General features: G+C 43.7%; 1 protein-coding gene across 1 annotated transcript in view; it reads right to left on the reverse strand.

Annotated features, from left to right (window-relative positions):
- Positions 1-2,587: 2,587 nt before the first annotated feature.
- mboat2b (membrane bound O-acyltransferase domain containing 2b) overlaps positions 2,588-21,578 on the reverse strand; it is a 60,257-nt gene continuing 41,266 nt past the window's right edge. The window contains exons 3-13 of the mRNA XM_042300622.1: positions 19,562-19,639; positions 14,430-14,525; positions 14,166-14,221; positions 13,106-13,160; positions 12,511-12,697; positions 11,953-12,145; positions 10,686-10,789; positions 10,498-10,562; positions 9,348-9,480; positions 7,863-8,014; positions 2,588-4,240 (exon numbers count right to left, since the gene is read on the reverse strand). Of these exons, the coding sequence (XP_042156556.1) occupies positions 4,063-4,240; positions 7,863-8,014; positions 9,348-9,480; positions 10,498-10,562; positions 10,686-10,789; positions 11,953-12,145; positions 12,511-12,697; positions 13,106-13,160; positions 14,166-14,221; positions 14,430-14,525; positions 19,562-19,639 (1,297 nt within the window). The 3' untranslated portion in view covers positions 2,588-4,062. The remainder of the gene's footprint in view (positions 4,241-7,862; positions 8,015-9,347; positions 9,481-10,497; positions 10,563-10,685; positions 10,790-11,952; positions 12,146-12,510; positions 12,698-13,105; positions 13,161-14,165; positions 14,222-14,429; positions 14,526-19,561; positions 19,640-21,578) is intronic.

The raw sequence follows: 21,578 nt of genomic DNA on the forward strand, positions 1-21,578 counted from the left end.
TGCCAGTGTCATAACAGTAAAGCATCCTGAGACCATTCATGTGTGGGGTTGCTTCTCAGCCAAAGGAGTGGGCTCACTCACAATTTTGCCTAACACAGCCATGAATAAAGAATGGTACCAACACATCCTCCGAGAGCAACCTCTCCCAACCATCAAGGAACAGTTTGATGATGAACAATGCCTTTTCCAGCATGATGTAGCACCTTGCCATAAGGCAAAAGTGATAACTAAGTTACTCGGGGAACAAAACATCGATATTTTGGGTCCATGGCCAGGAAACTCCCCAGACCCTATTCCCATTGAGAACTTGTGGTCAATCCTCAAGAGGCGGGTGGACAAACAAAAAAAACACATATTCTGACAAACTCCAAGCATTGATTATGCAAGAATGGGCTGCTATCAGTCAGGATGTGGCCCAGAAGTGAATTGACAGCATGTCAGGGCTGATTGCAGAGGTCTTGAAAAAGAAGGGTCAACACTGCAAATTTTGACTCTTTGCATCAACTTCATGTAATTGTCAATAAAAGCCTTTGACACTTATGCAATGCTTGTAATTATACTTCAGTATTCCATAGTAAAAAAATATCTAAAGATACTGAAGCAGCAAACTTAGTGGAAATTCATATTTGTGTCATTCTCAAAACCTTTGGCCACGACTGTACATAATGCCCTGACTGACTGCTAATCTGCCTGCAAGGAGCTTACCTATGAAACTGCCTTCAAGGCAGAATCCTGATTTATCAACCTCAAGCTCCAAGGCTGAAATTAAATCTAATCAGCCTGTTAGGAATGGATCTTCCCCACTCTGTAAATGTAAATATGCTATTATCCATAAATCATGAAGTGTCCCAATTACACCGTGTACAAAACATTAGGAACAAAATGGGGTGCAACTCAATATTAGGAAGGTGTTCCTAATGTTTTGTGCACTCTCTTATGCAAGCTAATAACCAGCATAGATAACAAGCTAGCTAGCTTGCTCGCAAGACTAGCCAAGTTAGCTACGTTGTTGCTTGCATGCGATTGCCTGTGGTCTTGGGGGTGGCACACAGCCTAGGAGACAGGGCTGCCTGTCAGGCATCATTCAGGGTTTAAATGCCCCAGGACCTTTTAGCTCAAGTTAAGGGACGTTTAGCTTGCTTCCATTCTAATTTATATACTGATAATGAGCTCCAAACACAAATGAAAGCATGATGTTAACATAAAATGTACCACCCCTTAGTGTAGCAATCAATAAAAATGAATGCTGATCCACCGTAGCCTCTGCCGACTCAGCCATACTGTCAATCAATTTTCCACTCCTATTTATAGTGTATCTTTATCTCGACAAAACAACTTTTTTATGTCATGATCATCAGAAAATGATCTTGTGATCTCGACAAAACACATTTTGTTATGTCCTGATCATGCGATAAATCAATTGTGATATCTACATAATGAGGGAATTACTTTTGTATTGATAGGTTCTCTGGATTTTCGTAATAAGCCGTTTATTATGCGCATTTTTCATATTTTTGTTGCAGATTAAAACCAGAGCGCAATGAAGCATTACACCCTAAATGTAATTCTAAAATCTAAAGTTCAGTATGTGTCCATCACATTGTAAACTTTTCCACTATTTGTATCACAAAAACTGTTGTGTTAAATAACAAATGTGCCTACTCTGGTTTTGACACGTGCGCTCTAACCCAAACTCGCAGATACAGTGTGGGTATGCTGTGCGGGTAGGCTCGTCTACATGATATTATGGATAAAAGCGAAAATATGTGTATTTGTCAAACGGTAGTCAAGAATCGATCATCATGGCGTCAGAATAAGACCCTCGATATTTATTGGAAATGATAATTAAGATCACCGTGAAATTCATCATAATTTATTTGATCAGTAGCCTGATAAACTGCGTGATATCCCAAATCGTAGTGGGAGGACCACATACCATATCATCATGGGACTCCAAGTTTACTTCGATATGATGGTTATTATATCAATATTTGCGCATAAAAGGTGTTTCCACCGCCATTTCTCGCATAATTAATTTGAGACACAAAAAGATCCCGCCATGTCGAACGAACAAATGATCTGTCTGCATTTCTAAAATTGCACCATAACTTCCTGTTTCCATCACAGCTGTCGTGATTTTTATAGGGTATGACTTTACTTTCGTAAAAATTGGATGGAAATGTGGTTACTGACACAGAGGCAGGTGCCTGTGAAAAGCTACAGGCCTACATTTCTGAGCTCTGACTGGTGTACCTGCTAGCAGTAGAACTAATACTGTGCCTTAAATAGAACCACCTACAAAGGCCTATGTGGAAGTAATACTCTAGCCAATCAAACAGTGCTGTCAGGGAGTAAACAAAAAAAACAATGTCTTTGACTTGTAAATTAAGCCTTGTAGGTTGTAAATTGGGGATCTTTAAGTATTTTTTTCAATCATGCCCTGCTCAGTAATCTTGTCCACCAGCCAGCCCTCTCTCTCTCTGTCAAATTTATACAGTAGCAATTGAGGTTCTCCTGTGTTATAACACTGTAATAAGAACAATTACACCAGTTATTAATTTTCCTTTTGCATATCACACTTACTATGTCAAGTTGCGAAAAGATCAATCTTTTAATCACATCATATACAAAAACAAACCATCCACATCATCCACATGAACAAGTAGCGCGGTTGGCTGAGGGGTTAGGATGAGCGCACCATTCTCCTTTCACCAGGGCCCCAAGCAAAGGTTTCTCACAATTACCATAGTTAACTCACAATAGACTCAAGAAGAAGTAGGTTTAGTTTTCACTTCCCCCTGTAATGAAAATAGAATCAGAACTGTCTGAAGAAGAGGAGTGTTCATAAATACTGTAATGTTGTCCCTTTCACCTCCAACTTAACAGTATGTCAGGTTGATTTTCTTACCTTAACACCACCTTTTCACCTTTGTTGAACATACCACAAGTCCATTGGAATCACATAAATAACAAATACATGTAATGACAAAACATTGACCTCTACACATGGAAATACTAAACCATCTTGCCTCTCACACTACTGACACACATAAATCATGAATAAGTAGGAGTTAGTAACTACTCTTGGTGCCGTTATGTAAAAAGCATACTATGACTTAACTGAATAAAACAGCAGTGGCATTGAAGTCAGCCCATAACATCAATTAGTAAAAGCAAACAGTCTGGAGTAGGTCCTTGGATGTCACCATATCCCTAAATAGTGCACTACTTTTGACCAGGGCCCTTAGGGCTTTGGTCAAAATAACTGTACTGCTGTATGTAGGGAAAGGGGTGCAATTTGTACACATTCCATGTTGAGACTATGAATCATATCATGTAAAAAGACATTGAGGACACTGCCATCTTGTTTTCCTTCTCTTTAATTCTTCTAACTTCCTGTATCATAGAGAAGTTAACTTACATTTGCTTTTCACCAGGACTAAAACACTAACTTGTCACCGTTAACTGAGAGAACACTTCAATCTCGCCCACCTGATACTAAAACCTGTTCACCTCAAGTGAGAAACACAGCCCAGACAATATCCAATGTGAGAAGGATACACAAAAGCTAACAAAAAAAAAGATTGTGGAGAAAGAGACAAAGGGTATAAGGCAAGTCTGCATACTCCCATAATACAGTAATAGTACAATACTGGCATTTCATCACCGGGACCCATCCATCCCACTCCACCCCAGACACAAATCATCATAATACAGTAGAGTTGCATCCCAAATGGCACCCTATTCCCTTTGAAGTGCACTAAATAGGGAATAGGGTGCCATTTTGGACATATCCCAAAGCCATACATCCTTCCCTCTATGGTGTGGTTGCTGCTCAGTCTCAGTGCCATGTGACTGAATGAGAATCATCATCCCACTCCAAAACAGAGACAAACAGAGGCAGGTTGGTCAGGTTTGTCAAAGTTTGTTTGTTAGAATCTACTCCTCTATCCACCTCACTCTCTCTCTTTATAAGTGGATTTAATACAGTGTTGGACAGTCCCCTGCAGTCCTCGGTGCTAGTCTCTCTGTGTGTCCACCTTTAGCTGGTCTGGTTCTGCTTCATGTGGCCTTGGTCTTCTGGTTGCAGTTGCTGTCTGTGGAGGTGGAGTCCCGGTGGGACAGGATGGGGGCCAGATGCAGGCCTTTCTGCTGCTCTTTCAAGCGCAGGTGTCGGGGCTTGACTGGCAGGGCTACGGCCAGGAGAACACAGCCGATGTGGACGCTGAAGTACCAGGACCTGGGAGGGGAGAGGTGGGATGATTTAGGGATCAATATAAGAATCAGAATTTGACAACTTATAACAAATATTGCAAGGAATTTCTCTTGGACACCGAAGGTTCACAACAACTATCACAACAAGTTCATTCAACTTCTCAGAAAAGGGGAAAAAAAGCTACTGTGTAAGGATAATTATTGTCAACATCAAATGTGTTTAATGCCCTTGACTATTCTCAGAGATCAAACATCTAATCTCTCTAGAGCTTGCTAGCGCTATTCGTATTATAAATTCACTGAATAAAAATATAAAATGCAACAATTTCTAATATTTCACTAAGTTAGTTCTTAAAAGGAAATCAGTCAATTGAAATGCATTCATTAGGCCATAATCTATGCATTTCACATGACTGGGAATACATATATGCATCGGTTGGTCACAGATACTTTTTTTAAAGGTAGGGGCGTGGATCAGAAAACCAGTTAGTATCTGGTGCGACCACCATTTGCCTCATGCAGCGCAACACATCTCCTTCGCATAAAGTTGATCAGGCTGTTGATTGTGGCCTGTGGAACGTTGTCCCACTCCTCTTCAATGTCTGTGCGAAGTTGCTGGAGATTAGTGGGAACTGGAACACGCTGTCATACACGTCAATCCAGAACATCCCAAACATGCTCAATGGGTGACATGTCTGGTGACAATGCGAGCCATGGAAAAACTGGAACATTTTCAGCTTCCAGGAATTGTGTAGAGATCCTTGCGACATGGGGCCATGCATTATCATGCTGAAACATGAAGTGATGGCGGCGGATGAATGCCACGACAACGGGTCTCGTCACAGTATCTCTGTGCATTGAAATTGCCATAGATAAAATGCAATTGTGTTTGTTGTCTGTAGCTTATGCCTGCCCATATCATAACCCAACCGCCGCCATGGGGCACTCTGTTCACAACGTTGACGTCGCCAACACAACGCCATACACGCTGTCTGACGTCTGCCCGGTACAGTTGATACAGCGATTCATCAATGAAGAGCACACTTCCCCCGGGGTGCCAGTGGTCATCGAAAGTGAGCATTTTCCCACTGAAATCGATTACGATGCCGAACTGCAGTAAGGTCAAGACCCTGGTGAGGACGACAATCACGTAGATGAGCTTCTTGAGGCAGTTTTTGACATTTTGAGCAGAAATTCTTTGGTTGTGCAAACCCACAGTTTAATCATCTGTCCGGGTGGCTGGTCTCAGACGATCCTGCAGGTGAAGAAGCCAGATGTGGAGGTCCTGGGCTGGCGTGGTTACATTTGGTCTGCAGTTGTGAGGCCGGTTGGACGTACTGGCAAATGATCTAAAACTATGTTGGAGGTGGCTTATGGTCGAGAAATGAACAACAGCTCTGGTGGACATTCCTGCAGTCAGCGTGCAAATTGCACGCTCCCTCAAAATTTGAGACATCTGTGGCATTGTGTTGTGTGACAAAACCGCACATTTTAGATTAGGCTTTTATTGTCTCCAGCACAGGGTGCAAATGTGTAATGACCATGTAGTTTAATCAGCTTCTTGATATGCCACACCTGTCAGGTGGATGCATCGTTGGCAAAGGAGAAATGCTAACTAACAGGGATGTAAACAAATTTGAGCACAACATTTTAGAGAAATAAGGTTCTTGTGCATATGGAACATTTCTGGGATCTTTTATTTCAGCTCATGGAACATGGGACCAACACTTTACATGTTGCATTTATATTTTTGTTCAGTGTATGTCTGTCAGAAGGACTAATGGTCCTCTACATTTCAGCGATAAATTAGCCTGTTGGTCAGAGTTTTAGGTAAAAACACAATTGTTCTTGCACTTCCATCCAAGGTCAAACTATGAATACTTTTTTTTAGACTTGAGTGAGGTAACGTACTATTCTCTGGATGTGTACCATACGGCACCCTATTCCCTATAGTGTGCACTACTTTTGACCAGAGCCCTATAGGATGCCATTTACAGTTGAAGTCGGAAGTTTACATACACTTAGGTTGGAGTCACTAAAACTAGTTTTTCAACCACTCCACAAATTTCTTGTTAACAAACTATAGTTTTGGCAAGTCGGTTAGGACATCTACTTTGTGCATGACACAAGTCATTTTTTCAACAATTGTTTACAGACTGATTATTTCACTTATAATTCACTGTATCACAATTCCAGTGGGTCAGAAGTTTACATGCACTAAGTTGACTGAGCCTTTAAACAGCTCGGGAAAATTCCAGAAAATTATGTCATGGCTTTAGAAGCTTCTGATAGGCTAATTAACATCATTTGTGTCAATTGGAGGTGTACCTGTGGATGTATTTCAAGGCCTACCTTCAAACTGAGGGCCTCTTTGCTTGACATCATGGGAAAATCAAAAGAAATCAGCCAAGACCTCAGAAAAAAAATTGTGGACCTCTACAGGTCTGGTTCATCCTTGGTAGCAATTTCCAAATGCCCAAAGGTACCCCGTTCATATGTACAAACAATAGTGCGCAAGTATAAACACCATGGGACAACGCAGCCGTCATACCGTTCAGGAAGGAGGCGTGTTCTGTCTCCTAGAGATGAATGTACTTTGGTGCGAAACGTGCAAATCAATCCCAGAACAACAGCAAAGGACCTTGTGTTGACGCTGGAGGAAACAGGTACAAAAGTATCGATATCCACAGTATAACGCGTGCTATGTCGACATAACCTGAAAGGCCGCTCAGCAAGGAAGAAGCTACTGCTCCAAAACCTCCATAAGAAAGCCAGACTACGGTTTGCATCTGCATATGGGGACAAAGATCGTACTTTTGGGAGAAATGTCTGGTCTGATGAAACAAAAATAGAACCGTTTGGCCATAATGACCATCGTTATGTTTGGAGGAAAAAGGGGGAGGCTTGCAAGCCGAAGAACACCATCCCAACCGTGAAGCACGGCGGTGGCAGCATCATGTTGTTGGGGTGCTTTGCTGCAGGACGGACTGGTGCACTTCACAAAATAGATGGCATCATTGGGGGGGATTATGTGGATATATTGAAGAAACATCTCAAGACATCAGTCAGGGAGTTTAAGCTTGGTCGCAAATGTGTCTTCCAAATGAACAATGACCCCAAGCATACTTCCAAAGTTGTGGCAAAATGGCTTAAGAACAACCAAGTCAAAGTATTGAAGTGGCCATCACAAAGCCCTGACCTCAATCCTATAGAACATTTGTGGGCAGAACTGAAAAAGCGTAAGCGAGCAAGAAGGCCTATAAACCTGACTCAGTTACACCAACTCTGTCCGGAGGAATGGGCCATTATTCACCCAACTTATCGTGGGAAGCTTGTGGAAGGCTACCCGAAACGTTTGACCCAATTTAAACCATTTAAAGGAAATGCTACCAAATACTAATTGAGTGTATGTAAACTTCTGACCCACTGAGAATGTGATGAAAGAAATAAAAGCTGAAATAAATCACTCTACTATTATTCTGATATTTCACATTCTTAAAATAAAGTGGTGATCCTAACTGACCTGGATTCTTACTAGGATTAAATGTCAGAAATTGTGAAAAACTGAGTTTAAATGTAGTTGGCTAAAGTGTATGTAAACATCCGACTTCAACTGTAGGATGCAAACATAGTTTCTTGCCACTCACCTGTAGAACTTCATAGAGGGCCCAACAGACAGCAGCACAAAAGGCACCACAGTGTAACAAATGGCAATCTGGGTGCCCGCCCACGTGATCACATCGTACACTAGCTTGTGTGACGGCGAGCCCAGAAAGTGTGGCCTCACGTTGTGTCTCATCTGGGGAGAAAAAAAGAACCAAAGCAACGAATTCAGTGGAGCAAAAGAAGAAGTGAGACAAAATGTATAAACTACCCTTCTAAATCTCCTGCTCTGCCCTTAACTCTCTCGCTTTCTCTCTCCCTTGCCAAGTTCACATTTCCCATATCTAAGGTTGCAATCTGAATGGAACCCTATTCCCTTTATAGTGCATGGGCCCTGGTTAGAAGTAGTGCACTATATAGGGAGTAGTGTACAATTTGGGATGCAACCAAGAGTCAAGTTTTCAACTGGACTTTCTCTCTCGACTCATCCATCAGCGGTGATCTGCCTCGGTGGGTCTCAAAGTGACTCAGGTGATGCTCCATTAGCCTGATTCCTGCCCTGTCTGCTCTCCATCTGTCTATCTGGTTGGCCTGTTATCTGTGCAGTCTAGCAGCTGGACCCAGGCTGCATCTGAAATGCCACCCGACTCCCTAAACACAGTGTACAAAACATTAGGAACACCTTCCTAATATTGAGTTGCTTTTTACCCTCAGAACAGTCTCAATTCGTCGGGGCTGCTGGCTCATGTTGACTCCAATGCTTCCCACAGTTGTGTCAAGTTGGCTGGATGTCCTTTGGGTGGTGGACCATTCATGAAACACACGGGAAACTGTTGAGCGTGACCAGCAGCGTTGCAGTTCTTGACATACAGTACATGTGTGCCTGGCACCTCCTACCCTTCCTCTGCACTGATTGAAGTGGATTTAACAAGTGACATCAATAAGGGACCATAGACTGACCAGGTGAAAACTATGTCATGGAAAGAGCAGGTGTTCCTAATGTTTTGTACACCGATAGTGACCAGGGCTCTGGTCAAAAGTATTACACTAAGGAATAGGGTGCCATTTGGGATGCAGATCCAGTCTCTAATAAATATGCTACTTCCTTCAGGTTACGCCTTCAGAGCACAGAGTCTCCATGGTGGACTAACTATGAGTGATCCCTTAACCCACACTGATGATGCAGAAATAAAGAACCATCAGGATGAACGTGGCATTTTGTTTTATCAGGATATCTATGGTGATAGCTGAAGTCATCGACATAAGAAAAAAAATGCAATTTGTTTAAGCGGATACTGTGAATCACGTTTTTTAAAAACGTTTTATTTTATTTTTTAAATCGGTGCTTTTGAAAAGTTTAGGGCTTAGTGAGTCTCGACAGAAACAGACTTGAGTGAGAGAGAGGCCAGCTTGTGTCTGAGTGTCAGTGTTTGTTTTAGAAGGGGGAGATATGGAAAATGAGAGATATACAGAAAAAGGGAGAAACATAAAGAGATACAGAGAGAGAGAGATACAGAGACAGTACTCACGGCGCGTGCAGCCAGTGTGACCACAATGCCGGTGAGGAAGGTGAGGTAGTATCCAGGATAGGCTCCGTGCCACATGGCCGACAGGATGAAGGTAGCCGCCGTGGGGTTGTAGGGACAGCGCTCATAACACACCCTACACACACACACACACACACACACGTTCTATGGATTTCAATTTTTTCTGCATCCTTTGATAGCAACCATTAGTCTATGTGATTAACATATCAACCATTAGTCTGTGTGATTTTACACATCAACACAGCTAGAGCTGTGTTAATAAAACAAGGGCGGATCCCGAAGGGGCCCGGGGCCGGATCTTTTTACAAAAACGTCTGTAAAGTCCGAATAGTTTGAGCTAAAAACGATTAAATAGCCATCTATGAAAAGCTGAGACTCTCACGAACATGCATGTTTTAGTCTAGGAAGCTCACAGGCTAAACAAGAGTCGTTAGAAGGTAAGGGGTGCTTCTACATAAAAGATCATTGGATATCCCAGTACATAGTGTCCATAATACTATAATAAACTCACATAGTTGAGGTCACAAACTCCACACAGTTGTCACTGACTAGCTGGATATTAATTTCTCACAGAGCAAACCATTTCTATACCTACATCATTTTCATCAGGTTTTTGCTTTGGCAGACATTTTTTGTGTGTGACGTGTCAACAAAACTCATGAATGCAACTATTTATGTCAAATTGTTTTGTGTTGTACTTGTAGCCCTGGTTGTCCTGAAAAGAAAATGGTAAAATACTTCATTGTGAGGCTAAATATGAGGGCTGTACATTCAGATAAATGAAAGTCTGATTTTTGCTGGGGTCTCAGAACTGATAAGGTTAATGGAAACTACTGTTAGTGCTAACAATATCCACTAGGTGGCACACTTTTATACAGACAGACAAGTCCCCAGTGCCATGAGTATAGGCACATCCACAAGTTATTTAGGGCACACCTCACATTAAATAAAAATAAAGCCTCAACTGTAATTACTGGTATTGTATTTAAATGTATTCTATTTAAATGTATTTATGTATGTATGTACAATGTGGCTGCAAACTGTTGTTGATAATTAGAGAAAGACATGGATGAAATTACACTTTGTGTCTTTACCAATTACAGACTAATCCTGGTTTCTTTTGTCTCTGTACCTTTTGAGCCAATGTGCCGTCTGTATATTCCAGTTGTCGAGGAACATCTTAAAGCTGGTGGCAAACTGGAACCAAGGGAGAGAATGAAAACATCAGTATACAGTAACTTTAGCTTGGATTCGAGTTATGATAAACATACTGAGGCATGAATGAAGACAAATGGCACAAAAATTACAAATAAATCAAACCTCAATATCCGTTATCCTCAGATTGGAGATGAGATCCCAACGTGGTGAGCCGTCACTGGTGTATCCGTTGAACCCAAAGCCTGCTGCGTTGTTGATGGCATCGGCTGTTCAGAATGAAAACACGTACTTTAAGGAACACCATCTCCATCCACTCACACATGTCCCATCTGCACTGTCATCCATCAATCAATCACTTGTATTTTATAAAGCCCTTCTTTACATCCGCAGTCGTCACAAAGTGCTTAACAGTTACCTGGCCTTGACCCTAAAGAGCAAGCAAAGCAGAAGTGAAAGCACAGTAGCCAGGAAAAACTCCCTAGGAGGAAGAAACTTTGAGAGAAACCCAGCTCAGAGGGGATGTAATTGCATCCACAAAGTGCACCATTTATTAGTGATGATAATATCATTATAGACATTAATTTATGTTATTAACATCAGATCATCCATCATCCTAATAACAGCATATTAATATCAAAGTACAGGACAATACAGAATCTATACATCATGTTTATGACCAGTAAAGTGAAGCACCATATTCCTTTGAGCTCCTGTAGAAGACAGTGTGGAACAACATGACAATGAGGCGGTGCATCCGTTCCCTCTGTGTGTGTGTGTGTGTGTGTGTGTGTGTGTGTGTGTGTGTGTGTGTGTGTGTGTGTGTGTGTGTGTGTGTGTGTGTGTGTGTGTGTACGTGTACAGAGAAGCACCGAGTGAGTCCCACCTCTACCTGCTTGTTATCACCATACTCTCACACCTTGCTGCAAACAAACACACGCATGCACACCTTGTTACAAACACTTCCATGATTAATTCAGCACTCCTCTCGTGTGGACATTGCAGACCCTAAGAATAACAAGGCCATATTTTGGATATCGGTGAGGAGAAGCTGAATTTCTGAAGTCAAGGATGCTACCTCCATTAGAGAAGAGGGAAAACTAAACTGCTGATCGAAGTTGGACTGATTTCATCACCTTTAAAGCTCATCTGTTCTCAGTCTGGGAGGGATTACTTGTCAACATGGAATAATGGAGGATATTATAGCTAAGAATTGTTTTCAGGGTCAATCAATGAAAACAAGCCTAAAGATGGAGCTTTACAATGGGAAACTGTCTACGACTACATCGCGACTCTCCTTCCTTCTCCCACACTCCCCATCATGGATTTGAAAGTGTTGGATTGGTTTAAACATTGGTTGAAGGGCAAGTGCACACTTCGAAAGAAGGGTGGAGAATCAGAAGATAGCCTATGGAAGAGAGAGAAGACCCACCCAGTGTCCAGACGAAGTAGTACTTGGGCCGGGTGGTCAGCATGGACAGGTAGAGGTAGACCACCTGGGCGTAGAAGGGCGTGGTGGCGATGAAGTCGTCGTCGATGTTCCGTTCCACAGGGAACACTTTACACACGGACAGGAAAACCATGAGGGAGAAGAAACAGGTGGCCAGTTTACGGACGACTTCAATCTGAGGAATGGGAGGGGGGGGAAACGTCAGCCATTAAAAACCGTGTGTCTCAAGTGGAACGCTGTTCCCTATATAGTGCACTGCTTTTGACCAGGGCCCATGGGAATAGGGTGCCATTTGGGACGCAGCCTCGTTAAACTCACATCGGCTATGTATAATTGAGCTCTTCGCAAGAAAAGACAAAAGACAGCCATGTTGCTATTCCTTCAGTGAATACTGTGCATTTACTACACAGCAATGGTGTCCTCTTAGAAAGAATGTTTCAGACAAGCATTGGTAATAGTTGGCATGTTTTAAAAGCAGAGCATGCTGCCCATTTGGTTAGTTTCCAAAACATCATAGTGGCATTTGAGACCAATGCTTACGTTTGGGGAGGGGTCCGTTTGTTTGTGCCTGCCATTGGCCTTCCCATTTGTCTGCTGGTCTCTATGGCGACGGCAGGGTGTACCCTCAATGAAGGCGATGTAATCGTTGTAGGAGCAGGTGGGGCCAGCCAGGATGCCCATGAAGTTGCAGTTGTAGCTGAAGTACTCAAGCAGACTGGGCATCCTCCTACAGGGTTGGATGGAAGAGACTCAGAGACAGTCATAACACAGTCCTTACAGTGAAGGGGGAGACAGTCAACATAGAGATAGTGACAACTTTGACACAAAAGGGACTCACGGAAACCATCACAACACGGTCGCCCAGTCATTACAGTGACAGTACAGACTGTGATGCTGACTGATACAGGCATAGTTAGAATCCACAAAGACTCTCTCTACCTCTCTCAAGATAAATAATGTAACTAAAGGCATTTTTAAATAACCTTTTAAAAAGAGCTACATGAAATGCCTATGGCTAGAGACTAAGGGTCGGTTTTGGAATTCAGCCACTACAGAGCCAGAGCGTCCTTACATGATCATACAGGAAGCTGCCATTTTCTGCTCAAAATAACAAAAACATACGTGTAAAACATACTTTATAGCCAGGATTTTCTGATTTGGAGTCAGCTGCTCCTCTTTCCGGCACATTCCTGTTGGTGGGAGGGACGCAGAGATGAACACATATGTAATGCTTGCTTTTGATCAGGGTGGTTTGTGTTCAAGATACTCACTTTGACTTTACAATGTATTGGAACGAAAACATTTCATAACAGTATATATGGTTGACAAAGGTGAGGCCACCATGCCATGCCCATAGACTTCCTCCCAGAGAGAGGCAGTGTTCTGAGAAGTCAGTGCTGTCCTGTCCTCTCCTGTGACTGTCCAGTGTGGGTAATGATATCCATTACGTCACAGTGGTCGGTCTCGCTCTCTCTCACTCTTTGTAGATCCCTGCTGATCTAAGGGCTATGTAACAGATGCTAAACTTCCAGAAAGTTTGGAGCCCCGTTGTCTCAGCAACCCCTCTTGTTGCACACCACACCCTGGGGATGAGGCGACCGGAGGGAAGCGGGCCAAATAATTCTGAGTTGTTTATGGGGGCCATTACTCTGATAACAAGATAAGTACAGCTAATCAGCTCATTATATTACAGCCTAATGCCTGCTAGGGACTGGAGCCACATGTGACACAGGCCATCCCTCATCCCTGTGTGTGTGTGTGTGTGTGTGTGTGTGTGTGTGTGTGTGTGTGTGTGTGCATGTGTGGCAAGCTATTTATTTTGATGAAGCTATTGCTCCTTATTCTCTCGAACACATACTTTCTATTCTGCTTTCTTCTTCTCTTTTAGTTTTGGTCCGTGTGGCAGTTATCAGAGCACAATAGAATGTGTACTCATAACACAGCCTTATGATCCGGACTCCTCCACATTTCTATGGCGAAATGGAGTAAGTATGTGAGATGTTCCAGCGATGTGGGGGTATTAAACATGCCATAACATTGGAGGTGATGTGAGGAATATCCCATGATGTTACTAGTGCATGACTTCTGTCTTTTGGTCCATCTGACATCAGAGGAGGAGACAGGCTTATGTGATTAATCCAGAAATATATTCTCTATGTCTTGTTTGAAGGGGGGGAAAAAGCTCCTTTACTTACCATCGTGGATTTCAAACGTCAAGCTGGTGATCTTCTGTGTTATCACCATCATAGGCCTATGGAGAGAGAGGGAGACAGAGAGAGAGTAAGAGAGTGAAAGTGTAAAAGAGACTAGGGGTAGAGGAAATGAAATGAGTGATCATAAGCAAAAGCTATATTAGGATATAAAGCCGTCCCATGAATTCAGGCATGGTTTCACACAATCTTCCGACACAATGTTACATGAGGACATCGGGGCATTGTATTACCGCACTCGAGTCTTACCCTGTGAAGTCAGCAGAGTACATGCCATAGTCGAAGACGTACACACGCGTGATCTGGCAGAAGCTTAGATACCCCAGGGCCACCACCAAACAGTATCTGAGAATAAAGACAGACAAAAATCACAATAGCTCACTACTAGGGCTGGGAATTGCCAGGGACCTCATGGTACGATATTATCACGATACTTAGTTGCCGATAAGATATGTACTGCGATTTTCACGATGCTATACGTATTGCGATTCGATACTGCGATTAGATGTTCCAAACATATTCTTCACTACATGCCTGCTGCAGAGAGATGAAAGAATGAATCAGAAAACAAGTTTTGATAATTTAGGGAAATACAAAGTTGGAAGTTTACATACACTTTAGCCAAATACATTTAAACTCAGTTTTTCCACAATTCCTGGCATTTAATCCTCGTAAAAATTCCCTGTGACCTAAGTCAGTTAGGATCACCACTTTATTTTAAGAATGTGAAATGTCAGAATAATAGTAGAGAGAATGATTTATTTGAGCTTTTATTTCTTTCATCACATTCCCAGTGGGTCAGAAGTTTAAATACATTCAATTAGTATTTGGTAACATTGCCTTTAAATTGTTTAACTTGGGTCAAACGGGTAGCCGTCCACAAGCTTCCCACAATAAGTTGGGTGAATTTTGTCCCATTCCTCCTGACAGAGCTGGTGTAATTGAGTCAGGTTTGTTGGCCTCCTTGCTCGCACACGCTTTTTAAGTTCTGCCCACAAATGTCTATAGGATTGAGGTCAGGCCACTCCAATACCTTGTTGCCACAACTTTGGAAGAATGCTTGGGGTCATTGTCCATTTGGAAATCCCATTTGTGACCAAGCTTTAACTTTTTGACTGAAGTCTTCATATGTTGCCTCAATATATGCACATAATTTCCCTTCCTCATGAAGCCATCTATTTTGTGAAGTGCACCAGTCCCTCCTGCAGCAAAGCAGCCCCACAACATGATGTCACCCCTGTGCTTCATGTTTGGGATGACGTTCTTTGGCTTGCAAGCCTCCCCCTTTTTCCTCCAAAAATAACAATGGTCATTATGGCCAAACAGTTCTATTTTTGTTTTACATCAGACCAGAGGACATTTCTCTAAAAGGTACGATCTTTGTCCCCATGTGCAGTTGTAAACCGGCTTTTTTGTGGTGGTTTTGGAGCAGTGGCTTCTTCCTTGCTGTGCGGCCTTTCAGGTTATATCGATATAGGACTCGTTTTACTGTGGATATAGATACTTTTGTACTTGTTTCCTCCAGCATCTTCACAAGTCCTTTGCTGTTGTTCTGGGATAGATTTGCACTTTTCGCACCAAAGTAGATTCATCTCTAGGAGACAGAACACGTCTCCTTCCTGAGCGGTATGACGGCTTTGTGGTCCCATGGTGTTTATACTTGCGTACTATTGTTTGTACATATGAACGTGGTACCTTCAGGCGTTTGGAAATTGCTACCATGGATGAACCAGACCTGTGGAGGTCTACAATTTTTTTTCTGAGGTCTTGGCTGATTTCTTTTGATTTTCCTTATGACGTCAAGCAGAGGCACCGAGTTTGAAGGTAGGCCTTGAAATACATCCACAGGTACACCTCCAATTGACTCAAATGATGTCAAATTAGCCTATCAGAAGCTTCTAAAGCCATGACATAATTTTCTGGAATTTACCAAGCTGTTTAAGAATTTACCCACTACATGGACATTTGGTCTGGGATGGCAGAATCGTGGCATAAGACGACTAATATCCTACAGTCTGTGCTGGCCAAAAGGTGACAAAAGACGAGGTCTCCATGGAGACAGAGCTGTTGAGCATGGGTATCATAATCATTCCGTAAACATCCCAGCAGGACGTAGAGCAGCTCGTCTCTGTCAGTAAGTCAGCCAGCCAGTCACACACCTACTCCTGTGGCCTCATTATCGAACAGAGGGATCTAGCGGGTGCTCTGTGTTGCTCCGTGTTGATCTTCATGCACTAGCTTAAAGCTTGGTATGTCCTTAATAGGCACATCTCTCTCCATCCCCCTCTCTCAGCCTTATCTACACTTAGCCTACTCTCTCTTTCTTACGGCAAAAATTGTGGCAAAAAATTGCAAAACTTGTACAGTCTGTGCAGGCCATGGAGACAGAGCTGTTGAGCATGGGTATCATAATCAACCCATAATCATTTCAACAGGACACATTTAGTCAGTCACTCAGCCAGCCAGTCATTCATTCAGCTAGCCAGCCGGCCAGTCAGCCAGTCAGTGAGCTAGCCAGTGAGCCAGTCAGTCAGCTAGCCAGCCGGCCAGTCAGCCAGTCAGTGAGCTAGCCAGTGAGCCAGTCAGTCAGCTAGCCAGCCGGCCAGTCAGCCAGTCAGTCAGTCAGCGAGCCAGCCGGCCAGTCAGCCAGTCAGTGAGCTAGCCAGTCAGTCAGCTAGCCAGCCGGTCAGTCAGCCAGCCAGTCAGCTAGCCAGCCGGCCAGTCAGCCAGTCAGTGAGCTAGCCAGCCAGCCAGCCAGCCAGTCAATCAGTCAGTAAGCTAGCCATTCAGCCAGTCACCCACCTGCTCCTGCTGTCTCATTATTGAGCAGAGCGGGGATCTAGCGGGTGCTCTGGCACATCTCTCCATCTCCCTCTCTCAGCCTCATCTACAACAAGCCTACCCTCTCCTTCTTACTTCCTCCCTCGCTCTCGCTCCTTGTCTTTCCCACCCTCTTTACCAGTCTCTTCCACCCTCTCTCTCACTCCCTCCCTCTTTCCTTCTTCCTCCCCTCTCTCTCTGGAAGTGCTCTGAACTCAGTTAGGAGGCACAGTGGATAGTGGCTCTGTTACTCCCAGACAGCCTCCCAAAAAACACCCTATTTCCTATTTAGTTCACTACCAGGGCCCACAGGGGGTGGAAATATGGTGTCATTTGGGACACACAGCCTTTAAATCATCAGAGAGGAGACAATTATATCTCACAGCCTGCACAGTCCATACACGTGCACAACCCACACACATCCCCACAGGAAGAGAGGAAATGTGTGTGTGTGTGTGTGTGTGTGTGTGTGTGTGTGTGTGTGTGTGTGCGCGCGCATGGCAGGGAAGGCATGTTAAGTCTCAAGGAGTACACCACACTCTCAGTCTTCACACACACACTCCATGGCGATGACTCATGCAGTCAAGCTCCCTGCAGACTATGAGGGTCAGGAAGGAGAGACTAGGGCGGAGGGGGAAGGACAAGGAGAGAGGAAAGGAGGAGACTACTAGCTCCTTCAGCAGCACTGTGAGAACCTGTGACTGTGAATGCACCTGAAGACACCTCTGGGCTATGTCAGCCAGACAACTACCACCATCTCTTCCTCCTCCTCCTCCTCCGCTGACTGAGCTCTCCTCCAAGATACGCAAAGGAGTCAAGCAAAACATTTTCGAGTCAATGTTGGAGGCATATGTGCTGCCGTTTACAGATCAATCTAATTTCTCAGAGGGGAAATAAGGGAAGGGAAAAAAGATTGCTGTGGCCCCTCGTTTTTGGCAGAGGACCAAGATAAGTGGCGAGCCAGGCAATGGTAGCGTCCCAAATGGCACTCTATTCCTTATATTCATATAATGCACTGCTTTTGACCAGGGCACATAGGGTGCCATTTGGGACCCAGCCAATCTCTTGCCCACACAACTGACGAGAGAGACAGAAAGAAACAACAGCAATCTATGCCGACCTGTTCATTCCTCTTTTTTTCTCCAAAGTATCAACTGAACATCAAAGTAATCGATTAGGCAGTGAAATTAGTATTCTCCACAATTAGTTTCCTCCGGGCTTGTAGATGGGGCCTGGGCATCAAGTAGGCCTAGTTAGCAACCCCCCAGAGAGGTGCCCCAGCTGGGCTAGCTAAGGAGAGAGACAAGGGGTGAGCTGGAGTAGGCTCTTATGCATGGATGCGCTCATCTGAAAACAACTGGTGCCTCGAGGTAGGTGGAGGACACAGCCAGCGGTAAGACACAGGAGGCCAAAGGGGAAGTAATAATTGGAAGATGTTATTACAGTAATCGCGAAGCCAGAGAAAAAAAAGAAAAAATGTCCGCCAACAGCTGGTGAGCAACAGGACGGAATGATGGCCATGATGGCCTCCCCTCCGCTATCAGACAGATAATGACATACTGTGGGACCAAACACACACACACAAAGAAATGATGATTTATCACTCCTTTACTGCTCCAATTATTACTTCCAAGAGAAGGAGCAATTTGTTCCAATGACCTCTGCATGTACAAGTTAAATATAAATAGAACAAATTAAAGAGGGCGGGGTGGGGTTAGCACATGAAGGTGAACTCCCGGAGATTGAATTGATGTTGAGATGGGTCTGTTACTTGAACCCTGTGAAGCATTTATTTGGGCTGTAATTTCTGAGGCTGGTAACTCTAATGAACTCATCCTCTGCAGCAGAGGTAACTCTGGGTCTTCCTTTCCTGTAGCGGTCCTCATGAGAGCCAGTTTCCTCATAGAGTTCTTGAAATGTTCCGTATTGACTGACCTTCATGTCTTAAAGTAATGATGGACTGTCGTTTCTCTTTGCTTATTTCAGCTGTTCTTGCCATAATATGGACTTAGTCTTTTACCAAATATTCTATATACCCCACCTACCTTGTCACAACACAACTGATTGGCTCAAACACATTAAGGAAAGAAATTCCACAAATCAACTTTTAACCGGGCACACCTGTTAATTGAAATGCATTCCAGATGACTACCTCATGAAGCTGGTTGAGAGAATGCCAAGAGTGTGCAAAGCTGTCATCAAGGCAAAGGATGGCTACTTTGAAGAATCTCAAATATAAAATATATATTGATTTGTTTAACACTTTTTTGGTTACATGTGTGTTATTTCATAGTGTTGATGTCTTCACTACTATTCTACAATGTAGAAAATAGTAATAATAAAGAAAAAACCCTGGAATGAGTTGGTGTTCCCAAACTTTTCACTGGTACTTTATATGTCTGGGCTCTCCTGGGGGATTTGAACATTATTAGTCCAGCAGCAGCGGCCGCTCTAGAGGCAGTACAGCATGTCACCTGTGGCCAGTCTACACATCATCATTCATACAGGCTTTCAGAAACGACTCTCACCCTGAACCACAAACACACACACAGAGGACTTACTTGTGCATGTGTTCCACTCCTGTTAGGATCATGATGCCATAGGTGAGCCCACTCTGAACCAGAAAGTGGAGCGCATACCTGAAACACATAGGAGATATAATTAACAGTTTAATCAATCATACACATAATACCCACTATTTCTCCTCTCCCACGATGTCTCCATTTCCCTCCACTTCTGTCCCTCTTCCCCGCCACCCTCCCTTCCTCTCTTTCCCCTCCATCCTCCCTCTCCCACTTTCCTTCGATCCTCCCTCGCTCACTTTCTCTCCATCCTCCCTCTCCCCCTCCATCCTCCCCCTCTCTCCCTCCATCCTCCCTCTCTCTCTTTCCCTCCATCCTCCCTCTCTTTCCCTCCATCCTCCCTCTCTTTCCCTCCATCCTCCCTCTCTTTCCCTCCATCCTCTCTCTCTCTTTCCCTCCATCCTCCCTCTCTCTCTCTCTTTCCCTCCATCCTCCCTCTCTCTCTCTCTTTCCCTCCATCCTCCCTCTCTCTCTCTTTCCCTCCATCCTCCCTCCTCTCTCTCTTTCCCTCCATCCTCCCTCTCTCTCTCTCTTTCCCTCCATCCCCCTCTCTCTCTTTCCCTCCATCCTCCCTCTCTCTCTTTCCCTCCATCCTCCCTCTCTCTCTCTCTCTTTCCCTCCATCCTCCCCTCTCTCTCTCTCTTTCCCTCCATCCTCCCTCTCTCTCTCTCTTTCCCTCCATCCTCCCTCTCTCTCTCTTTCCCTCCATCCTCCCTCTCTCTCTCTCTCTTTCCCTCCATCCTCCCTCTCTCTCTCTCTTTCCCTCCATCCTCCCTCTCTCTCTCTTTCCCTCCATCCTCCCTCTCTCTCTCTCTTTCCCTCCATCCTCCCTCTCTCTCTTTCCCTCCATCCTCCCTCTCTCTCTTTCCCTCCATCCTTCCTCTCTCTCTTTCCCTCCATCCTCCCTCTCAATGCTCCCTTTCTCTCACTCAATCCTCCCTGTCCCCTGTGCCATATAAATCAGATAGATTGACCCGCGACTGACCCTTAGTCATTACCCTGCAGCAGAGACAGAAAGAGGTCTATTTCTTCACCGTTTTTGTAAAACATGCATCCCTTTTTGTAAAACATTTACATCGGGTCATATGAAGCTTTTCTCTGTAAAGCTAACTTTCAAATCAAAACGTTTTCGTATGGTGTATAATTGTTTTCTCTCTTTTCATGGTCAGTGTCCTTTTTCAGCGTTATGATATCCGTAACATGCATAACGGCTGTGAATGTTACAGATATTGATGTATCATATCTTCAGACTTTTACTAAAGCAATTGTTGATGTCTTGAAAAAAGGATGTGCTTTAGCTAAGATTCTATTGGAAAATATATAATAAAAGTGGTTTGCGGTTGTGAGGCCAGTTGGACGTACTGCCAAATTCTCTAAAACGCCTTTTATTGTCCCCAGCACAAGGTGCACAAGTGTAATGATCCTGCTGTTTAATCAGCTTGTTGATATGCCAAACCTGTAAAGTGGATGGATTATGTAGGCAAATTAGAAATTATCACTAACAGGGATGTAAACATATTTGTGCACAACAATTGAGAGAAATAAGGTTTGTGTGTGTATGGAACATTTCTGGGAGGAGAGCACAATCTCAACGATGTGCAATACAGGGAAGACATCCTCCTCCCTCATGTGGTACCCTTCCTGCAGGCTCATCCTGACATGACCCTCCAGCATGACAACACATGTCTGTGGAACTTGTTCAGTTTATGTCTGTTGTTGAATCTTATGTTCATACAAATATTTGCAAATGCTGGGAAAAAAAAACACAGTTGACAGTGAGAGTTCAATCACACTTCTGTGAAATCAAACTGTCCAAATAGGAAGCAACACTGATTGACAATAAATTTCACATGCTGTTGTGCAAATGGAATAGACAACAGGTGGAAATTATAGGCAATTAGCAAGACACCCCCAATAAAGGAGTGGTTCTACAGGTGGTGACCACAGACCACTTCTCAGTTCCTATGCTTCCTGGCTGATGTTTTGGTCACTTTTG

The sequence above is a fragment of the Oncorhynchus tshawytscha genome, linkage group LG18 (assembly GCF_018296145.1).
Source record: "Oncorhynchus tshawytscha isolate Ot180627B linkage group LG18, Otsh_v2.0, whole genome shotgun sequence".
NCBI lineage: Eukaryota > Metazoa > Chordata > Actinopteri > Salmoniformes > Salmonidae > Oncorhynchus > Oncorhynchus tshawytscha.